At 45.1% G+C, this 24,029-nt stretch overlaps 1 protein-coding gene across 1 annotated transcript in view; it reads left to right on the forward strand.

The window, feature by feature from the left end:
• PWP2 (PWP2 small subunit processome component) overlaps positions 1-24,029 on the forward strand; it is a 308,991-nt gene that overhangs the window by 85,152 nt on the left and 199,810 nt on the right. Inside the window, exons 7-11 of the mRNA XM_030203767.1 lie at positions 557-780; positions 12,276-12,419; positions 12,820-12,890; positions 13,298-13,434; positions 20,114-20,262. Of these exons, the coding sequence (XP_030059627.1) occupies positions 557-780; positions 12,276-12,419; positions 12,820-12,890; positions 13,298-13,434; positions 20,114-20,262 (725 nt within the window). The remainder of the gene's footprint in view (positions 1-556; positions 781-12,275; positions 12,420-12,819; positions 12,891-13,297; positions 13,435-20,113; positions 20,263-24,029) is intronic.

Raw genomic sequence — 24,029 nt, forward strand, 5'->3', positions numbered from 1 at the left:
TTTGAGGGAGGGCATGACCTGGGCTGGAATAGAGTCTCGAGTGAAGCAACATCAGAGTGAGGCTTGGATAATCTCTGGAATGAGGCTTGAGAAACAGGGAAACAGGCAACAGTGGTATCAATGCAGGGAAAAGGTAGTCTGGAGAAGCCGCAGAGCCTGACCATCGTAAGAAAAAGGTGAGTCTAGAAGTGGGGCACGGCTGTAGTGTGCACTAAAAACACTAGCATGCCTTTGTAAACAGGGCCCTAAGTGTTTTGTAAACAAAGGGCACTAAATTAGTGAATATTGTGGTTCAGTCTATGGACTGCACTATGAAGGATGATTTTTTTAGTATTTAGATGGTGTTGGTAGATGGTGAGATATTTAATTTATTTTAAAATTCATTTTATTGTAATAATTTCTGGGTTTTTTTTTTAGTGTAAAGTGAGATGTCAAGATTTTAGTACTAATAATAATGCTTAAACTTTCTTCTGTGTAGCGAGTTTCCATTTCTTTAAGGTCTCTGCATCCCTATAAGGTGCCTCATTCTTTACCTTTTTTCCTCTCTTCACTGCAGCTGTACACTGTAAGTCGGGATGGTGTGCTTTGTGTCTGGGAATGTGATACGGAGCTTGCTGGCCTGAAATCTCGACTCCCCAAAGATGAAGTTGCAATTCAGAAACCGATATCTGGAGGAGAGAAAGATGAGGAAGAGGGGCCAGAGGTGGAGGAAATCCATGGAAAGGCCAATCCAAATCAGCAGGAACACAGTGGAAAAGTGAAATATTCGCGGACAGCAAAGTAAGCTGGCTAGAAATACTGATGTTAGTAATTTTGTGTGTTGAGTCAAATGCCATTGCCTAACTATAGGTGAATGGCACGAGACTCTGGGATATAGAGGTGGGCTGCTTTGAGTAGCTTGCATTGTTTGTAATGTGCATAGACACTTGCAGCCCTTGTACATTGCAACCAGCCATCTGTTATTTTCCTGTGAAACTTAGCAGCCACAATGTACTTTGCATTTGTTGTTTCTGAGGAGCTGAGTCGGGGAAAAAATAACACACACACATTTTGAAAATTGAATGTATGTGCATTGTTTTATTCTTGTGACATAAACACATCCATGGGAACCTTTTCAACATGGCTAAATATATGCATCTTATATAAGGCTATGCAAGTTTTTTGTCATATAGAGGAGAACCGTTTCAAAACAAGCCAATTTGCCTGCATCAATAGCTTTAAGTATTGCTTGCCTAACATAGGTCATAAAATTTCATTACGTTGAAAAGATTACTGATTAATAATACAATGAATGAGGTAAAATCATTTTGCTACCAAACCAATATGCTCATGTAGTTCTGAGAGAAATGAATACCCAACTGCTGTGTGTGCCAGGGAAAGATTAGTAGGAATACTGCCCACAGAGAACCCCCAAAAGCTGTCCTGGTACTGTGAATCCATGGAATGTCACACACTATTTGACTGGGCCTGATAAATGAATCATTTTTCCTTTAGACTTAAAGGTAGCGGTTTTAGAAAAGTTGCACTCTCTTTGTACATGTAAAATGTGAATTTACATTTCCTTATGTCCAGCTAGACCAGTCCAAACCAGTGGGTTATATCCCCTACCCAGCAGATGGAGGTAGAGAAAACAGACAGATTTCATTGATCTCACTGGTATAATAGAGGGTGCAGCCTGGAATTAGTCAGTCTCTACCTCCAGCAGATGGTTCAGGTTGGACTAATGCAGCTGTCTTTGTTGTTCTTGAAGCGGCATGACTCCCTTAGGCTGGTGTCCTGGGGCCATTTTTCTCCCTAGGGATAGGTCTGCAGACTGTTCCGTGGTTGAAACGAGGGTGTTGTCACCTCCTTGACTTGGAGCCCTTGCCTGCTGGCTTGTGTTCCTTGAGCAGCTGGCTCAGGTCCTTGGGGTCCCTACTGGCAGGGATTGGGCCCTTATTCTTCCCACCCTACCACTCCTAGAACCTCTGTGCCAGAAGAATAAAACAAAACATTTTAAAATGAAAACAGCTTTGTCTGTAGCCCTAGTAAAGTTGTTTAAAAAAGAAAATAAGCAGAGATGGTTTTCAGTGACAGAGCTGTGGAGTGGATGTAAAGTCGGGGCTGTATCCTCGGGGAGTGTTGGGGAGAGACCTCATTGATGATGGCCAGAGGTAAGTGTCTGTGAGGGAGAAAATGGCATACTTACATGGTGCTGCGGAATATGCAGCAGCTGGTGCTGGCTTTCTGTGGCTGCCATCTCCTTATGCCCCGATTGTGGTATAGATCCACTGGGGCCATCTGAGAATGGTTCCAGGAGGCCCCTGGAACCAGCACTGAGGTGTGCAGTAGGACAGGAGCTGCTCTTGGAATCAGGTGTAACAACCTTAGACAAGTGGTTTTTGGCGGGAGTAGTGGCCATCTTTGATTTGGTCCTTGTGGCTCCCATAGAAGAGCAGGCAGTCTTGGTTCCATAGGTCAGGCATGGGGGAGTGTTCCTCAGGTCCTCCTGCCTAGGCTCTGGCTCTGACTTTGGCTTAGATTTTGGGCCCATGCTGGCTGCAGTCATTTCTGAGGTTGTTTGCAGAGCCCTGGCAGCTTGGTGAGGAGTAGATATCGCAGGCTACAGCATGAATTGATTACAGAGAGAGATTTTTGACAACATCTTATGTTCCTGGATAATAAATTGCCTTGAAATGTACAAAATAAACCCTGGATTGATTGAGTACATCAAGTTGCCCATGAAGATGAGAGAAACTACCTCCATCTGAAGTATGAAAGACAATTTGTCATTCCTACCATGAAGATCCAGTGAAAAATATTTTAAGGAAACTTCCTGTGGCCACTGTTGTTTTGTATAGGATTTAATCCACTACGTACCCTTATAGGCTATGGAATGTCTTCATCCTAAAAATTTTAATAATTTAAAGGTAACATCATAACCTGGTGGTGGGGAGTTATCAAGGTGCTGTAAAAGACTCAAATTCAAATCAATTCTTGTATACTGCCGATATCCCCTTTCCAGGGTTCAGTGTGGTTTACATTCTAGGTGAGACAAAAGTAAATAGTGTTAGTGTGAGGTTTGAAAAATATTAGAGACCATTGGATTAATGCATGAGACTAAAAACATTAAGGAAAGGATTGGGAGACCTCTTTCTCTGTGCAAGTCATTTCCAAGAAGGTGCAGCTCTACCACCATTCCACAGTGGTCGAGTCCACTCTCATGTGAGCCTGGAGTTCAAAGACGCATGCCTCATCTCCCCCAGGCAAGGATGCCTGAACCCTAGAGTCCTTTGGGAGGAAAGCTTTTCAGGCCTCATTGCTCATTTCCAGCATCCAGGCCTTCCAGCTCTACACGAGCATGTACTTGCAGTCCTTGGTTGGTAGTGTACTTGAGTTCCTGGACACTCTCCCTCAGGAGCAGGCAACTTTGCCAGTTGGCCAGTAAGTAAGAGTGTAGAAAACATCTGGCTAGGGGCATTTTTGATTCTTTTAAATAGGTGTCTAAGCTCTCTGTTTTGAGTATTGGGATGTAGATACTCTCTTGGCTCCGTGTCTCGGACTTAGTACCTGCTGTTCAAGAGCAGCTAGCTGAGGTCCCTTGCCGGGGTGATAATATTTTTGGAGACAAGGTGGAAGAGGTAGCGGACCTTACCAAAAAGCACACTAATACCATTGTCTCTGCCCCAATCCCTTCTTCTGCACTCTCTACCTCTCAGAGGTTTTATGACAGGGGCAGGAGGAGTTCTTACTACATAGGTGTACTCCTGCTTCCTGTTCTCAGCAGCAACCCCAGCCTCAACACTCCCATCCTTGGCAGCAAGTGGCTCAGAGGTCCCAACCAGCTCCCTAGTTAGTCTAAGTAGGGGACAAGATTTTGACTGGCTCCAGGAGAACATAGCTTCCATAAATGTGGCCATACCAGGTGATCTACTGGTGGGAGGGAGGCTGAATTTTTCCAGGAAAGGTGGCCTCTTATAACCTCAGATTGGCGAGTTCTTCAGATTTGTTGTAGGCTACACACTCAGTTGGCATTGGAGACCTCCAAATTGTCTGAGAGCATTAAACCTCAGCACTAAGCAGTGCTTGCAGAAGAACGCACCTCCCTTCTCACAGCCCATGCGTTCTAACCCATTCCACCAGGAGAAGAAGGGATGGGATTCTATTCCAGTTATTTCCTTGTGCCCAAAAAAATGGAGGGATATCGTCTAGTCCTAAATCTAATGGGCCTGAACAAATATCAAAGAAAAGTTTAGGATTGTTTCTCTGGACACCCTTTTCCCCATAACAGGCAAACGATTGACTATGCTCTCTCTAGACTTAAAGGATGCTTGCACCCACATTCAGATACTCCCATTTCACAGGAATTATCTCTGATTTCAAGTAAGGAAACCCCACTACCAGTACCACGTCCTGCTGTTTGGCCTCACATCCACTCCTGAGTCTTCACATAATATCTTGCAGTAGCCACAGTGTTGCTGTGCAGACTGGGAGTTCATATGTTTCCCTACCTGGATATTTGGCTGCTCAGGAGTCAATGCGGAAGACTATTCGGGTGTTGGAGCTACTAGGGTTTATTATCAACTACCCAAAATCCTATCTACTCCCTGTTCAGTGATTGGAGTTCATTGGAACCCTGCTAGATATGCATGCTTGGGCCTCCGGCATGTGCCGAGTCCCTAGTAGCCATTGAAGCGTATTTTCAAAGCACTTAGACTTACAAAGCTAAGTGGTAACCTATGGAACTTTGTAAGTCTAAATGTTTTGAAAATGAGCCGCAATGCCACTTAGGTTCGGGAGAGCCATCAGGTATTGACTTGGCAGATGTTAAGGTTACTGGGCCACATGGCTTGCACTGTTTACATCACACCCATGGCATGCCTCCACTTGAGAGGTGCCCAATGGACGCTAGCTGCTGAGTGGTCCCAGGCCATGGAGAACCTAGCGGATGTAATCTCTGTAACCCTGGAGCTCACCTGATCGCTCCACTAGTAGACAGTTTAGTTCAGTTTGGCCCCACCCTGAAAATTCTGACTTAGGATGTCCATTCTAGGGTGGGGAGCCCATGTAGACAGGCTTCACACTCAGGGAGTCTGGTCTGCTTATGTGTCCAGTTATCAGATCAACCGCCTAGAGCTATGAGCAATTTGGAAAACGAAAGTCTTTCAGAGATCAGCTGACGAACCAAATTGTACTCATTCAAACAGTCAGTCAGGTTGCTATGTATTATGTGAACAAGCAGGAGGTATGCGATCCTAACCCTTGTGTCAGGGGCTGTCGAGATGTGCCATTGGGCTATCAGCCACAGAAATGGTGCTTCGAGTCACATACCTGGTGGGGAAAGACAACAGCCTAGCAGACAGGCTGAGCAGTCTAATGCAACTGAATGAGTGGCCTCTCAATATTTATTTATTTATATAGTACATTTCTACCCCACATTTTCCCACACAGGCAGGCACAATGTGGCTTACGTAGGATTAATTAAAATAACAATACAATACAGTAAGAGTTATGTGAAGAGACAATAAGCATGGAAAGGGCATATCAGAACCAGGGATAAGCAAGTGGAATCATTATTCGGTAAGGCTATGGGGGGAGTGGGGCATCCCCTCAGTGGATCTCTTTGCCATTCATTTCAACAACTAGGCCTCTCAGTTCTGCTACGGACTCAGGTCACATGGCACGCTAGTGTCAGATATCTTCCTCCTCGATTTAGGGGAAGGTCTTCTGTGTACGTGTCCTCCCATTCCTGTGATCTGGATGACTTTGCTGAAACTCAAGAAAGATCAAGGGACAGTGATCCTCATCTTGTCTTACTGGCCGAGGCCGATATGGTTCCCTTTATTTCTGGAGTTGTCCTCTGAAGAACCATGGACTGCTTTCTGACTCTAATCATTCAGAACAAGGGGGCTCTTCTGCACCCCAATCTCCAGTCCCTGGCCTTCAAGGCCTGGATGTTGAAAGCATAGAATTTGACTCTTTTTAAGATTCCACTAAGAGGTGTTATGCTTTTAAATGGGGGAGGTTTGCCATCTGGTGTGAGAGCAAGGCCTTTTATCCCCTTTCTTGCCCTACACAAAACCTGCTTAAATATCTCCTTCACCTCTCTGAGCCTGGTTTCAAAAACAACTCTAAGGGTTCACCTAAGTGCAGTTGGTGCTCATATTGGGGATAAGCTTATCCCTGTACAGCCTCTAGTTGTTCGTTTCAAGAGAGGTTTGCCATTGACAAACCTCCCCCTCCCCCCCTCATACACACAAACCTACTGTGCCATGGGACCTAAACGTCATCCTCATCCAGCTGATAAAAGCTCCCTTTCAGCCACTTAACTCCTGTCACCTAAATAAAGTATTTGATCTGGAAAGTTTTGTTTTTGATATCGGTCAGTTCAGCTCATAAGCTTATTAGCGGATCTGCCTTACACAAGTTTTCAACATAACAGAGCAGTCCTCCAACACCACCTTAGGAAGGAGCCTAGGGTGAGTATGGAGTTCCAACTTAACCAGTCAGTCATTCTGCCAACATTCTTTCCAAAGCCTAATGGCCATCCTGGTGAGAGTGCACTGCACCCATCTTTTGACCTGAACAGGATGTGGGCAGCCATTGGTAAACACACTTTATTCACTTAGCTAGCAGACTACATCTCCTTCACTTATGCCCAGGTCGGGCTGACACTGGAGGGACATATCATGGCACACAATGTTAGGGCCATGGCCGCATTGGTAGCCCACTTGAGGTCAGCCTCCATTGAGGAGATTTGCAAGGCTGCAGCGTGGTCTTCAGTCCACACATTCACATCTCATTACTGCTTTGAGCAGCATACCTGACCCAATAGCCGGTTTGGCCAGACAGATCTGTTGAATTTGTTTGGTGCCTGGAATCCAACTCCACCCTCTCAGGCCCATTCTTTCTGTTCCAGGCTGCATCTTCACAACAGGTCTGTTTTTGTTTGTTAGTTTTATTGATTCTGCTTGGCTTTGCCATTGCAAGTCCTTATTGACTGTGTTTTGTTTGTTTCCAGTGAGCTTTGTAGCTAGAGATTCCCCACATGTGAGAATCTAAGTCTTGCTTGTTCTCAGGGAAAATGAAGTTACTCACCTGTAGCAGCTGTTCTCTGGCGGTTCCATGTGACTCCATCAGGTGAGAAGGCACTCAGGCATGTGCGGTGTGGGTGTACCAAAGGCTTCTTAAAGAGATATGAACACTGGGTAGAGTCTGCACTGAAACTCTGTCAGGGGCATCACCTACATGTGAGAAAGCTAGTCCTGCTGTCCTCAGAGAACATCTGCTAAAGGTGAGTAACTTTGCTTTACTAGTCAATGCCCATCATCATACAAGAGTATGAATCTTCAAGAATATTCATACAATTGTACATAGCCTGTTATAATAAAATGTGAGAAATCTATCACATTAGAACTCCTGATCATGTCCAACAAAACAGATTTTTCTTTTCTCAGAAAAGGCTTTTTCAAGAGAAGTTCAGTGCCATCAGGTAACCCTGAAAAATAGGAGGACACAACATCATAAATTTGTTCTCATATTCTTGCAATCAAAAATAAATAAAATATGTACTTATTTTTTTTACCTTGACTTGTTGAAGACGGAGGGGGGTGGGTGGAGGGAGGAGCGGCGGCGGTGACGGTTCCTCGGGGGTGCGGAGGATGGCGGGGAGGCCGGGGCTGTAGGAAGCTGTCATTTCAATGCAGGGGGGAGCGGCGGCAGCGGCGATCTCGGGGGGGGGGGGGGGGCCAAGGATGTCCATAAAGGACATCCATAGGCACAGCTCATCTTTTATATATATATATATATATATATATACACTAGTAAAAAAAAGGCCTGTTTCTGACACAAATGAAACGGGCGCTAGCAAGGTTTTCTTCGGAGTGTATGTTTTAGAGAGTGTGTGTGTGAGAGTGACTGTGCGAGTGTGTGTGACAGAGAGAGAGTGAGACTGGGTGCGAGTGTGTCTGTGAGAGAGAGTGTGTGTGAGAATGACAGTGTGTGCGAGTGCATATGTGAGAGAGAGAGTGAGTGTGAGAGTATGTGTGCGATACACAGACTCTTTGTGAGACCGAGAGTGTATGAGTCCAAGAGTTTGCAGAACTCCTCTTTTCCCCCCTCCTTCCCCCCTCCCCTTTCACCCCTGTCCGAGTTCCAGGACCCCCCCCCCCTCCCTTTTGTTTCAGGACCCCCCTCCCACTTCCCACCTGTCTGGCCCTCCCCTTTGTAAGAGCTGTTTGCTTAAAAGTTTTTACCTGCTGCACGCAGGGACGCCGTTTCCGATAGCTTTTTTCTTTCGCTTGTTTTTCAGCTGTTCCTGTGAAGGACGTCCATAGGCACAGCTAGTCTTTTTTTAATATATAATATATATATATATATATATATATATATATATATATATATATATATATATATATATATATATATATATATATATATATATATATAGTAAAGGACGTCCCTAACAAGCACTTTTTTCCCCCAATTTTTTTATTTTGTAATAGACGTTTTTCAATCTCGTGCAGCCCCAACGACAGGTACAGCCCTCTCTTTAGATTTTCCAGCATTAAGGCAATCGGAAAAAGTTAGTGCATCTCATTACACTAGGGTTTCTACACAATTTGCTCATCTGCATCTCATTACACTAGGGTTTCTACACAATTTGCTCATCTGCATTCCATTTTCGTTAGCTGCCACCGTCGTCGGAAAAAGGCTCGGAGAAGCCTTTAGTGCATGCCAGGGTTTACTACTTGCTCGTTAATGGCTTGTTAAAGGCTCGTTAAGTTTAGTGCATCTGGCCCAGAGTCTCTCATGAGGGCTCTGAGAAAACTAAAAAGCGTTGGGATAGGAGGCTATGTTCTGTTGTGTATTGAGAACTGGTTAATAGGTAGAAAACATAGGGTAGATTTAAATAGCCATTTCTCTCAGTGGAAGAAGGTGAATAGTGGAGTACCCCAGGGATCTGTACTAGGATCAGTGATATTTAAAATATTTATAAATAATCTGGAAATGAGAATGATGAGTGAGGTGGTTAAATTTGCGGATGACACAAAACTATTTAAAGTTGTTAAAACATATGTGGACTGTAAAAAAATTACAGGAAGACCATAGGAAATTGGAAGGCTGGGCATCCAAATAGTAGATGAAATTTAATGTGGACAAGTGCGAAGTGACAAGAGCCAAACCCAAAGGTAAACACCCCTACTTTTAATCCAAGGTAAAATCCAAGTAGTAGGGATGGACCAAAAAATCTTTGCAGCCAAAAGCAAGGTATAACAAACTTTATTCAGCACAATTCATGTACTTGACCTGACATGGGGCTGTGTTTCAACGGGACACACCTGTCTGCTTCAGGGGTCTTACACTGTACAGTGCTGAATAACGTTTGTTATGTCTTACATTTGGCTGCAAAGGTTTTTTTGGTCCACCCCTACTGCTTGGATTTTACCACGTGCAAAGTGATGCACACTGGAACTAATAATTCAGTTCTTAAACTTGATTTTATGTGGCGGTCATGTGATACGAGCAGCGGCAGATGCACCTTAGGCTCGCTGGTCAGGGATTCTCTCCCTTCACCCTCTTAATTCACTGTAACAGCATAAAATTTCTTGGTAGATGATTTTCCTTGACTATTAATGAGTTTGTGGAGAGATTTTTAAGCAAACCGGTGGACCAGATGTCAGCCAAACCGTCACGACGGGACCAAGATTGTGCTCGGCCAGGAGAGGACAAAATGGCAGCCTCGCCACCACCATCGCAAACTCTCTTGGACTTTATCCCCAAACTCACGGAGGTGGTGGTCAAGGCATTGGACCCCAATCTGTGTTGGTTGTGGTGTCTAGTAATTTGTTCATGAATTGGTATAATTTCTTCATGTCTTTTGTAGTCTGGCCCTGTTTTGGTTTTGTAGTATGACCTTTTGGTTTGTCTTATTGCATATTTGTATTTTCTTTGTTTGTTTCCATGAGTTGAGTGTGTGTTCATCTTTTATTTCTTTCCAGTCTCGTTTGAGTTTCCTGATTTGTGTTTTTAGTTTTTTCAATTCTTCGTTGTACCACGCTATCGAGTTATGCCTATGTGAGATTCTTGTTTGTAATGGTGCTATTTCGTTCAATATGCTTCTGCACTTTCATCCCAACCTAGGAGGTAGTGTATCGAGTCCGTTTGTGGTGGCCATTTGTTATTGTACATCTGTTGCCAGAATGTTTCCGTGTCTATCTGACCTCTTGTGGTGTAGGTTGTGTGTTCTTGTGTTTGGTTTGAGCCCTTTTTCCGCCATTGTAGGGATAGGTTTAATTTGTAATGGTCTGACCATGGTGTGTCTGTCCACATAGTATCTGATATTATTAGGTTCTGGTCTGTGGACAGTTTGTGTGTGATGAGGTCCAATGTGTGCCCTTTGACATGGGTTGCTTGCATATGTAGCCATTTAAGGTCCCATAGTTGGAGGAATTCCTTGCATTCTCGTGCATTGATGAAGTTTGGGTCTTCTAGGTGAAGGTTGATGTCACCTAGTACTAGTATATTGGAGTTAGTTACACAGGTGTTCGATATGAAATCCATGAAGTGTGGTTGGGATTCGTTCCAGTTACCTGGTGGTCTATAAAACAAGACACAGTTTAGGTGGTCAGGCAAGGTTGTGTGGTGGATTCTGATTTAATCGATTTCAAGTTAGGGTGTTATAGACTCGGCAGCAGTTACGGTGGTGAAATGGGGTCGATGGATTAGGGCTATGCCTCCGCCTCTCTTTTCTGGTCCAGTGAGTGATTTTGTATCCTGGGTGGCATAGGTCTAGAATTATGGGGTCCTTTTGGTCATGGATCCAGGTTTTATTTATGAAAAGTTAATCGAGGTTTTCTGACATGATCCCGTCTGTTATTATTGTTGCTTTATTTACTAAGGATCTGGCGTTGATGTAACCCACTATAATTTTTTGGTAAGGGTCAACTGTGTTCGGTGTTGTTGTTGAGTTTTGTTAGTTGTCGTTGTAGCATGGGGTTTTTTAGGACTTTTCTTTCCCTTGTGTTGGTGTTGTCTGTATGTTTGTGTTCTTCCTTTGTTTTGGTTGTTGTTGGTTTGGTGGGGTGTGGTGTGGTGTATCTGGTCAATCTTTAATGGTTATGTAGTGTGGGTATGATGTTGATTTCTGCGAGTGGGTTAATTAGTGTTTGGTGGATCAGGGATAAGGAGTAGATTGTTATGAGCAATTTGACGGTGTTCATTGTGGTGTCAATTCGTTTTGGGCTGCTGGTAGGCAGCATTTGATAGTTGTGCGGTAGGGCTTAGTTCTTTGGGATGGAGTCTTGTGTGTTTTATGTATTTTCGGCATGGCTTAGGTCAGTTGAGATCAGTAGTGGCTCTGAGTCCTATGTAGTGGTTTGTATGGATATATTGATTAAATATAGATAATTTACTCACAGTTAGTTGTTGAGTTGTGTTGGACGTTGGAATCTGAGGGAGACATCCCACGGGAGACATCCCGAGGATCGTTAGTTGACTAAGCAGATTTAGATCTACGTCTGTCCTGTGGTCTACGTTGTTGCCTTGGTCGCAGGGGTTCTGCAGCCCTGGGAGTTGTATGAGTCATAATCAGATAAACATGGGTGCAGTCAGGTGTTCAGAAGTGTTGCCCCCGATGGAGGGATTCCTTAGTTCTTAGGGCTGTTTCAGTGGTTTGAGGTAGAGCAGATTGTGGGATGGTGGATATATTTTGACGGTAGGGCAGTTTTTGGGGTTGGAGCATTTTTTTTGTGGTGATGGGGCAGTTGGGGGGTAGTACTTGGGGATGGGGACAGGTTGGGGGTGTAATTAGTAGAGAACAGGGAGACGCAGTGTACAACTTTTCATGCTACAGAAGCTGGAAATCCTTCTCATAGAAATGCACTGGGCCATTTTGGGGGGACTGGGGGAATGGAGCTTATTCCTTTGGAACTCCTGTCTGATTTGTCCCACTTTCAAACTCTGGGTTACCAGTTTTTCCTACATGGTTCAGTATTTTTTGGATATTTTTATTATAACCTACCTTGACCATTTTTGCATAGTCAGAACAGTGAATTAAATAAATGTAATCAAGTGAGTATTGATGAGACCGTGGCCCTGAGATTTCAGTAGATTGGGCACTGAAATGCTGTGGTTTTTTGATTATTAAGAAGACAGGACATTAGCTCTTTTGGCATAGACCTGTGAGCCACAGTATATCAATACTTAGGATAGAGAGGGGAGTGAGACTGGCTTTTTTTTTCCTGTTTTACCTGAACTTTTTATTCCTTTCTGCCCCTGAAACTTGTCTCATACAGGTATTTCTTTAACAAAGAGGGAGATTTTAATAACGTGACAGCAGTTGCCTACCACAAGAAAATTCACCTTCTGGTTACTGGATTCGCTTCTGGGATCTTCCACCTGCATGAGCTGCCAGACTTCAACCTCATCCACTCTCTCAGGTGTATTATTTGTACTACTTTCTCAATTACACCTTTGTGAAAGTCTATGGGATGTTTTACCACCATACCCTCTGCACCACCTGCAAAACTCCCTCAGTAGTGTTACTTCTGCCATGCCCTTTTTTAAGCTTGTTTAAATCTTCTCTAGATGTGTGTATTACATATGCTGTTCCCTTCATTATGTATATCCATATAACTTCATCAGATATTGGAAGGAAGGAAAGGAAGGGCTGCAGCTTTGCAGAGAGGGGTAATGGAATACATTCTTTAAGGGAGAAGGATGAGAGAGAGCGCTACCCTTTTTGGAACGAAGAAGAAGACAGGCAGTGGTGTGAGGGGGTGGACTGGGTGAAAAACATTTCCTTTAACATTTTTTTTTATTTCTCTCTTTCCTGAACAGTATTTCTGACCAGTCCATTGCTTCTATTGCCATTAACGGTACTGGAGACTGGATTGCCTTTGGATGCTCAGGTGTGCATTAAAAGCAGGATAAGAGGAGAGCTGTGTGCTGCCAGGGTGTCTGCTATGAAACCATGTGTCAAGACAGTAGCTAAGCTTGTGTTGTGTACTGGGCTACTAGTGAATTTGTGCCATGAGTCTGCATGGTGAGGCCATGAGTGATTCTATGCTGCGAGTCTGTATGATGAGACCACCGCATTGTTTGTGTAGTGTGCCCATGTGGCAAAACCACCACTCAGATGCAGTGAGTTGTGAAATCCCTGAGCTTGTGCTGTGTTATTTTCACATTTGAGTTTGTGTCATAAGGTGTGATAGGCAGTCACTGAATCTGTGTAATCTGTTGAGAAGTGCCTTGCCTTGCGTTGCTTTTAAATGACAAAATAATATGTCAGCTGCTGTGCATTTGTGTACTCTTTCAGGTCCAGGCCTGTTGCTGGTGTGGGAATGGCAGAGTGAGTCCTATGTGCTGAAACAGCAGGGCCATTTTAACAATATGGCGTCACTAGCATATTCCCCAGATGGACAGCACTTAGTGACTGGAGGAGATGATGGGAAGGTGAGTCAGAGTGCATGATTCATTCATTCTAAAAAATGTGTACTGCTTTCTTTTTCTTTAAATATAAAATCATCAAGAGAAGTGACGAGCATCTGCTGCTGAAATGTACTGTAGCAATAAGCAGCAGACGCAAACTAGTCTACTAAAATCACTTTATTTAAATAGTGACCATTATTCACAGTGGTAAAATGCAGAGAAGTCTTGCTTATTACACATTCAATAGCCCAATATGTTTCAGTGTTCACTGCCTGCATTTAGGGGCAGGTTAAAAACTATTTATAATCAGGATGAGAAACATGTGTGAAGAAACACATAAATAGTAATAATGGAAATTAAAACGTAAACAAACATGCATGTTTAAATGAAATGCATATAGACTCTAATTTCAGAAAATAATTCATACAAAACATTGCAAGACAAGTGAAAGAACTAATATGGTTAACTATATTGAGCTTACCACTTTGAGTTCACCACTCAAGAATCTCAATAGAATATAGAAAGATAAGGCTAGGATTAATTTCATTCATAAAAATAAAGCAGAGGTGCTCATAAGTGGCATAAAACTTATGCCATAAAAGGATGCCTCCATTTAGACATGCTAATAATACGGGAAGTGAGCCTTACATGTACAAGTGTCCTTATAGAACATTAACGTACCCTGGCATTTGTGTGCTGAAATGTAGGTGCAAACATTTACAACAGTTCTATGGCTTGCATAAATGTATGCACCTAAATATAACATTAAAATGCGCAACTAATAGTACTCTATAAGTTGCTCACTTGAATGTCAGTACCACCTGTGGCATGCTGTTCTCCTGTGAACCCCCTCTAACAGTTAAGCACCATGCAATTTGAATATGTAATTACAGAATACCGATGAGGGATGATACTGCCATTTATTTGGGTAAGCATACAGTTAGCCTAGGGAATGGCAGTATTCTGTAAATTTGCACGTGCAGTTGGCACATAAATTTAAGTGATGTGCTATGGATGGAAGGGGATAATCCTGACCTCTATATATGGCTCAAATAGCACTTGTGCCAAAGTACAGGTCAAATTAAATGGACCAATTAGTACCAGTCTTACCAAAAATACAAAAAAAAAAACCCTCGCAATGTTCAGCTACATTATATCAAAAGCAATAGCACAGCACATTAACCTTTCATAGGGTCATATAGTGCTGACTTCCATATCGGGGGCACAACCACAACATCACAAAAAGCAAGTAAGAGGAAAGCGTATATACTTATTAATATATCAGTCTGTCTTAAACCTTGAAAAGACCAAATGGTACAGGTCTCTATGTTGGCAATTTTAGGACAGCTGAAGACATGTAAGAAGCAAATCTCTGCTCCTTTAAATTCCTCAGCAGAGTTGTAGAAACAAAGTGAAAGTAGAAACTGCTCAAATACTTGAAATAGCTTTAGCGTAAATAAAAAATGCAGCATTTTTATCTTAAAATGATGCATCTCAGACTGAAGACAGCATAAAATCAGTGTATATTTGAGCATGATTCTGCAGGTTTAAAGTGGCATTTTCCTGCCTGGGCCTTATGATTGGCAGTGTGACCTCAGCCGAGGTTATCACGATTTAAAAACGCTCAAAACACCTTCAAAACACGTCTTAAAAAAGAAGGCCTTTTAATCATATTTTTTTTTTTGTCCCCTCTTTTAGGTGGCTATATGTTTTCCTTCTTACTGGTGCAGGTGGTAATCACTGAAGCATGTTGGGCAGTTGAATAGGTGTTGGGCAGTTGAATAGGTGATAAGCAGAATAGCTTTGCATTTTGCCACTGCGGATAATGATAACTGTTTGAATAAAATGATTTTAGTCGACTGGTTTGTGTCCGCTGCTCATTGATTATTTCTGCTGCAGCTGCTCGTCGCTTCTCTTGGTTATTCTGTATGTCTTATTCTAAGGCTGTAAGCATGGCGTTCAAGGAATGGAATCATATTTGTAGCTTTAAGGAGGACCAGTTTACATTATTATCTTTATATTACATATTTATGTTATTTAGATATATATATATATATATATATATATATTATAATTTTATTACATAGGAGATGGCAGACTCAAGAAAAATGTTGGAAGTATTTTTTCACGGAGAGAGTGGAATGCCCTCCCGTGGGAGGTGGTGGAAATGAAAACGGTAACGGAATTCAAACATGCGTGGGATAAGCATAAAGGAATCCTGTGCAGAAGGAATGGATCCTCAGGAGCTTAGTCGAGATCGGGAGGCGGGGCTGGTGGTTGGGAGGCGGGGATAGTGCTGGGCAGACTTATACTGTCTGTGCCAGAGCTGGTGGTGGGAGGCAGGGATAGTGCTGGGCAGACTTGTACGGTCTGTGCCAGAGCCGGTGGTGGGAGGTGGGGCTGGTGATTGGGAGGTGGGGATAGTGCTGGGCAGACTTATACGGTCTGTGCCCTGAAGAGCACAGGTACAAATCAAAGTAGAGTATACACAAAAAGTAGAACATATGAGTTATCTTGTTGGGCAGACTGGATGGACCGTGCAGGTCTTTTTCTGCCGTCGTCTACTATGTTACTGGGTTTATATTCCACCAAAACCTATACAATTCCATGTGGATCACGATGACAGAGAAGCCAAAATACTAATCTGAGAATTACATAATTTTACTTCACAGATAAAAATATATGTCAACCGACGTAATTCTTAAATTAAATTTTTTTTAGCTGTTTTCTAAATCTTAAATAGTTCCTTAAAGTGCGAATTGCAATAGGAAGAGAATTCCAAACTGAAGCAGCTTTATAAAATAAAGACCTAGAGAGCTATCTAAGAGAATTAACTGAGCCAACATAGGGAAATTTTAAAACACTCTGTCCCTGACCAAATATAATGGAATGTCACCATAAAGGGACCAAAAAACTATTGAGTTTAATTTAAAATGGGACCTCGCCACTACAGGTAGCCAGTGAAGTTTATAAAAATATGGAGTTATTGATTCATCCCGGCTTAGAGAGAAAATAACCCTGATCGTTAAATTTTGAACTGTCTGAAGCTTTTTGAAGACATTTGTGCAACCTACATAAACAATGTTGCAATAATCTAACTTAGAAAGCAACAATGATTGTACTACTAGTCTGAAGCAAGGCAACTCGAAATTTCTTCGAATAGCTGTTTAATTTCCTCAGTAGAAAAAAGGAGCTTTTAACCACTTTATTTACCCAATCGATCATGGTAAGCTGACTGTCCACCTCAACTCCTAAAATACTGTGATAGGGCTGGTAACCGTGACCTTAGAGAGAAGCAGCAACCCCCCCATAACTACAATACCCAGAATCCCTTGGGAGACTGAAAGAGAAGCGCAGGCCTGAAAACCCGGAAGGGATTTTAGCACTGACAGGAGGGGAAGTAGCTCAGGGAAAGGTGGGCCATTTACCCCATTCACCAGTAGGAAGAACAGAAGAGAAGAAGCCCAATTCCTGTGGCTACGAAAGCAATATTTAATTCCACCCAGCTGTGAAGAGAGCAGGGCGGATTTCTTGAAAGCTCCCAGAAGCCAGGGAGAGGAGAATACCTAAGAGGAAAGGGAATCCATGGAGTATTTCTGTCTCCAGAAATTCCTAACCTAGAGGAGCAAGCAACTATGGATTGGGAAAATACAAATCCAGACCTTTTCAGCACTTAAAGGCAGTGAGGAAGGCCATAGAAGTTTTGTTGCTGTGAAGTGGGAAGTGAACTGCGTGCCTGATTGTTGCAGGGCACCTGAAGTGCACTGGAGAAGGAAAGGTGATTTGATCATTGTTTTTTTTTTCCTTGGTAAACTTTCTGAGTTGAATTGTCTGAACTGTCTGGGACGAAGAAAAGGGGGAGAACTGGTAATGAGCCCTTTTCAGGGGCCCCTCTTGGAAAGAGAAGAAGGGAACCCCACACTGAGCTTTTGAACTGAGTTTGAATTAAGCTTTTGAACTGAGCTGGATCCCTGTGAATGGAACAGGCTTTCCTGTTGGCAACCCATAGCTTCATCAGAAGACCCCCCTTACAATACGTGTAGTAAATTCAAAGTTGAATATATTTTTCCCAATAGCAAAAAGTCTGAGGACAAGAAGGTCTTCACATTCTCACATCTGGGTGACCTTATCCATCAGAACCTGGTTAAGACGCTGACTAGCAAGTACTGTAGAAGCACAGGTGCCTTCCCGCCTGATGCAGGAGCTTGAGTACTTCAGTGTTTGTTTTTCCATGGAGCTGAGGGGACATGCTTTCGTGTTCTCTCCTGCATTTAAGACTTTCGTGTGCTTTCCCGTGCAGGTTTTTTTTTTTTTTCCCAAGTATTTTTCTTTAGTGTACTTTTCCCTCAAACCCTCTTATTTTATTAGAATTTTTCAGCTTTTCAAGTTTTCTTTGTTTTCTTTGGGTGTGGCTGTGCGATTTAGGCCGCAGCCACTGCCTCAGTTTGAACACTGCCCCTTTTTGTCAGTTCAAGATTGAGGAGTCCGCGATTCTTTTTTTTGATGTCTCAGAAGAACCCCCAGTGGCTTCAAGAGGTGAGCCCAGTGCATTTGGGCGATTTCTGTCACGAACCTGTACTCTTGGTGCATTGGGTGCCTTGGACCTGACCATGACTCCTCTGCTTGTTCTCTGTTTGTAAATGCAGGTGAGAACTCAGCAGCTTTTTGTCTCCTTGAAGGCTGATGCATCAACTTTGGCACCGGCAGCTTTGACTTCCATGGCTGCTCAGACTTCTGCATCCACTGGGAACGCACCGGCATCGAGGAGGTCCCCACCTGTCATCATTGGGCATTGATAACAGGCCCCGGGACTGGTCAGCATTGGACCTGACACCAAGGATGTGCATAGTTTATAGTTTATTGAGGTTTGCTATACCTAACTTGCAGATCACAGCGGTGTACAAAATCAAAAAGCACAGAAAAGGAAAAGAACTACAATATGTTGACAGGAAAGAAATTAACACACACACATCATGCTAAAGGAGTAAAGATAAAATGGAAATAGTATAAGACCTGGAGGGGAGGGAAGGATTGGAGAGAATGGATAATAGTGTACAGGACAGTGACGGTCAGCTTAGTGGCTACTCCCTGGGACCAAATGCTTGTGCAAAAAGCCAGGCCTTAAGCCCTGCTTTAAAATTTTTGAATGAAAGTTCTACTCATATGTAAAGGGAAAGGGAACGCCAACATGAGGGGACATGGGTTCGGTGGTGTCCTCGTCAGCAGCGGGGAACCCAGGACTGTTTGCATCATGGGAAGCCTAAGAAGCTTAAACACTAGTCTTCCTCAACACATGGTGCCAGGAGCACTGGGGCATCGGATCCCCGATACCAGAGAAGCACTGGGAGGAGTGATCCCTCTCTTTGAAACAGGTGCCAGTGCACAAGTCGAGCCGCCAGGAATCCGCTACCAGTTTGGCACCAATGCCTTCTCATGCTGCCTCTCTCCTGGCACCCACACCTTTTGCTGATGCCCGCATTCAGTGAGCGGTTCCAGAACATGCTAAGAGAGGAGCTGGTGTAGGGGCACACCACTGAAGCATCGAGGGTGCTTGTGCTGTCAGCGGCACAACCTCAGGCCCACTCAGCCTCCACCAGTGCAGTGATCTTTGATGCCAGCATCCCCCAAGAAAAACAAAAAACAACCTAATATTTCTCTCAGTGCATTGAACAGGTTACTGATTCAACTAAGCACCTGTTCAGCATAGTAAACAGCCTGCTGCAAGCTCTATAACAGAATCAGCCTGCCCAGTCAGAATTGAACTGCAGTGATTTACATGCCGTCTTACCCAATTTCCTGTCATTTAACCAGAAGTGTACAAAGTTGACACCTCCTCAACCCAGACATATGGGACTCTCTTAATCCAATAACAGAGGAGGGCTTTGACACAATCCTAAGAAACTTTCAACCAACTACATGCTCCCTTGACCACTGCCACCAAGGGTAGTGCAGCAGGCAAGCAGGGACCTCATAGAAGGGGCCATAAAAATCATGAGCTCCTCTCTTTCTAATGGGCAACTACCAACAGCATTAAAAAGGGCAGTGGTGCATCCTTTGCTAAAGAAGAGCACCCTTAACCCTTGAAAGTTACCAGCCGGTACCTAACATCCCATTTATAGGAAAATTTATAGAACAGTCTATGTTAAAGTCAGTGATAGAAGAGAGTAACTGGGTAGATTCATATTGGTCTGAATTCAGACCCAGTTATGGAACAGATCTTTGTTGCTCAGTTTGATACTGCATTACTGTAGGATTAGCATTTTAGATTTAATGGCTTGCCTTTTTTTTTCCAAATCTGTAATTCACATTGAGCTCAGTCAGATGCACAAGTTGTTTCCCTGCCCAGGTGAGCTTACAAAGTGGGCTTTGTAAAATGTAGTATTAAATCTGAATGAAGGAATTGATATATACGCTTTGGACCAGATGCAGAGGAGAATGAAGTAACTTGGCCTGAATTGCAAAGAGTGTCAGGATTTGAACTTGTTTCTCAGTCTACTGCTCTAACCACTACGTTTTGTTTAGCAGAATGAAGAGAAGACCGCATACCTGGTTACACGCAGAGTTCCAAAACTGCATCCTTTGCTAGGTGTTTGTTGCTTGGTGCATACATATGCAGTAATATTAGCCAGATATTACAAACAGGAAACATATGTAATATACAGGTGATTTATATTCTGAATCTTTTTTATCTTATCTGCCCCAGGTGAAAGTCTGGAATGCCAGCAGTGGGTTTTGCTTCGTAACCTTCACAGAGCATACAAGCAGTGTCACTGCAGTAACCTTCACCTCCAGTGGTTTTGTGGTGGTCAGTGCCTCATTAGATGGGACTGTGCGTGCCTTTGATCTTCACAGGTAATATACTTCCCATCACTTCTGAGGGACACAGTGAGCAACGGATGATGTTATTTTTATTTTGCATTGGTAGGAGGGTTTTCAAAATTGATGAAGGGGGAAAGTAATTGCAAGGGTAAATTAACAGTTTAATGAAAGGAAGTGGAGGCACTGCATGCATGGATGGCAGGGGAGAACAGGGGGCAAAGGAGAACAACTGGACATGGATGAGAGGGGAGGGCAGGGGAGAGAGATTCGCTGGATATGGATGGCAGGGGAGGACGGGGCAGAGGAGAATCGCACATGGATGAGAGGGGAGGGCAGGGGAGAGAGGAGACATACTGGACATGGATGAGAGGGGAGGTCAGCGAAGAGAGATTCACTGGATATGGATGTAAGGGGAGGGCAGGGGAGAGAGGAGAATCGCTGGACATGGAGGACAGGGGATAGAGGAGAATCGCTGGACATGGGAGGGGAGGGCAGGGGAGAGAATAGACATGCTGGGCATGGATGGCGGGGAGGGAAGACAGGAAGGAGATGCACATGGATGGGATTTTATTCTAAGTTCCTGCTTAAGTTGGTATCTGATGTCCATCTTAACTACTCACGCATCTTTCAAACATTTTCTCTAGTCCACATTTAACTTGGATCGAGGGAGACCACTGGATATGGTATACTTAGATTTCAGGAAAATGTTTGACACATTTCTCCATAGTTGAATTCTAAATTAAGCACCCTCGGTATGGATTACATATTGGTTAAGTGGGAGGCAAAAATGTTTGATGTTAAATGGCATTTACTGTGAGTGTAAGGGTGTCTCCACAGTTCTTGATCTAGTTCTGTTTTACATTTTTGAGGTGACATTGCAGAAGAGTTGTCTGGTAAGGTTTGTCTCCTTGTGGATAATACCAAAATCTGGAATAGTGTAGACCCCTTGGCAGGTGTAGATAACTTGAAAAATGGTCGTGAATTTGGCAGCTAAGAATTATAAAGAAATGTAGGGCCATGCATATGGGCTTCAAAAACTCAAGGGAGCAATACGGTATCGGGGGGAGTACTTATTTGCATGAAAAGAGCAGAACTTGGTGATGATCATATCTTGTGATCTTGATTTGGTCAAAAAGATAGAAAATGTGATGGCAAAAGCTAGAAGAATACTTGTTTGACCAGGGAGAGGAATGGCTAGCAAGAAGAAGGAGGTGATAGCACTTTAGTATAAGCCTCTGTTAAGATCTCATTTGTAGTACTTTGTACAGTTCTGGATGCCACCCCTTCAAAAAAAAAAAAAAAAGTAGGATGGAGTCATTCCAGAGGGTGGCTACTAAACTGGTTAGTGGTCTTCATTGTAAAGATTATAGGAACAGATCTCAGTATATGTCAGGGGCATAGCCAGACTTCGGCAGGAGGGGGGGTCCAGAGCCCGAGGTGAGGGGGCACAGTTTAGCCCCCCCCCCCCCCCCCCTCCGGCTCCACCGACCCCCTCCAGCCGCCATTGCTTACAACCCCTGCTGCCGCCAGCACCACCAACAACAACTTTTGATCCCCCCCTCCCCCGCCGACGATGACCCTCTCAACCCCCCCCCCCCCCCCCCTCCCGCCGTCAACCCACCGTCGCCATCTGCTACCTTGGCTGGCGGGGGACCCCAACCCCCGCCAGCCAAAGTCTTCTTCCTTCATTTTGTACGTGCACGATGTCAGACTCACAGAAACAGAACAAAGCCTTGCGATCTGCAGGGCTTCGTTCTGTTTCTGTGAGTCTGACATCCTGAATCTTGTACGTGCAGGACGTCAGACTCGGAAACAAAACGAAGGAAGAAGACTTCGGTTGGGGTCCCCTGCCAGCAAAAGTAGCAGACAGCAACGGTGGGTTGGCGGCGAGAGGGTGGGTTGAGAGGGTCATCGGCAGGGGGGTCCAGGGCCAAATCTATGGGGGCCCAGGCCCCCGTGGCCTCATAGTAGCTACGCCACTGGTATATGTATACTTTGGAAGAAAGGCAGGAGAAGGAAGACATGATGCACAGGAGGGAGGCCTCTTTCAGTTGAGAAACTCTGTAATGAGAGGGCATAGTAATGCAGGTGAACGGGTGTAGGCTCAGGAGCAGGGGCGTAGCCAGCCTTCCGTGGGGGAGGGGTCCAGAGCCCGGGGGGAGGGGGCACATTTTAGCCCTCCCCCCGGCGCCGCCCCCCCACTGCCGCCACGAACCCGCCGCCGCAGCCTACCTTTACTTTTGCTGGCGGGGGATCCCACTCCCCGCCAGCCGACGTCTTCTTAGTCGCTTCCTGCTCTTCAATTTGTTTGCTGACGTCCTGCACGTTGTACGTGCAGGACGTCAGACTCAGAGAACAGAACTGTTCTCTGAGTCTGACGTCCTGCACGTACAATTACGTGCAGGACGTCAGCAAACAAATTGAAGAGCAGGAAGGACTTAGAAGACGTCGGCTGGCGGGGAGTGGGATCCCCCGCCAGCAAAAGTAAAGGTAGGCGGGGGCGGGTTCGCCGGGAGGGGGGTCCTGGGGTGAATCTGCAGGGGCCCCGGCCCCCTCAGGCCCCACGTAGCTACGCCACTGCTCAGGAGTAATCTAAGGAAACACTTCTTTCTCAGAGGACAAGCAGGCTGCTTGTTCTCACGACTGGGTTGACGTCCATGGCAGCCCCCACCAACCGGAACAAAACTTCGCGGGCGGTCCCGCACGCAGGGCACGCCCACCGCGCATGCGCGGCCGTCTTCCCGCCCGTGCGCGACCGTTCCCGCTCAGTCTTTTCTTTTCCGCGCTGGAGAGAGCCGTGTTCGTCTCTCTCTCTGTCAGCCCCGGAAACCGGATCGCGCTTTAGATGCGAGTTTTTTCTCTTCGTTGTTTTTTCTTTAGTTCTGTTTCTTTTTAAAAAAAAAAAAAAACTGTTTAATCTCCCCTCGTACGTCTAGCGGGGGGCGCCTCGTTGCAGCCTTTGGCCGCGCGGTCGATTTATTTTTCGGGTGTGCTTTTTACCGCCACCATCGATGACTTTGACTTCGCCGACGCGATTTTTCCGTCGATGTCCTCGAAGGTCCCGAGTGGATTTAAGAAGTGTGGTCGGTGCGGCCGGCATATCTCGCAGACCGACACTCACGCTTGGTGCCTCCAGTGCCTCGGGCCGGAGCACGATACCAAGACGTGCACCTTGTGTCTCGGTTTACGGAAACGGACACAGGTGGCGAGGCAAGTTCTACGGGACCGTCCTTTTGGAACTTGCGCCGGCCCGTCGACTTCGACGGCATCGGTGTCGATGGCCGGATCTTCGGTACCGATGTCGACAAAATCGGCACCGATGGCACCGACCCCGGGAGCACAGGTTCCGTTGGCCCGCCGGTCTTCCGGAGATTGCCCGCGCAGCCGCTCACCCCTGCCATCGGCCCCAGTCACTCCCTGTACCCAGGGCCATCGGGACCGAACCCTGTCTGACCCGATCCCTCGAGGCTGAGGGGGATCTACCTCCTCCTCTTCGGAAAAAGCACCGTCATCGGTCGCCCATGGCGCATGTGGCTACCAGCTCCGGCTCCAAAGATGACTCGACGCCGAGGAAGCAGCAGCGCCGGGAGGAGCATTCCCCCTCGGTGGTAGAGGTATCGCTACGTCAGGGCACGGGCACTTCGGTGCCATCTCCTGGACCCGAGCAGATTCTGGCACCGGCACCTCCACCGGCCCCCTCGCCTTTCTCGACAGCGGGCCTTGACGAGTGCCTCCGAGCCATCCTTCCGGGGATCCTGGAAGGGCTGATGCGCCAGACTGTGCTGGCGCCGTTGATGGAG

This window comes from Microcaecilia unicolor, chromosome 5 (assembly GCF_901765095.1).
Source record: "Microcaecilia unicolor chromosome 5, aMicUni1.1, whole genome shotgun sequence".
Taxonomy (NCBI): domain Eukaryota; kingdom Metazoa; phylum Chordata; class Amphibia; order Gymnophiona; family Siphonopidae; genus Microcaecilia; species Microcaecilia unicolor.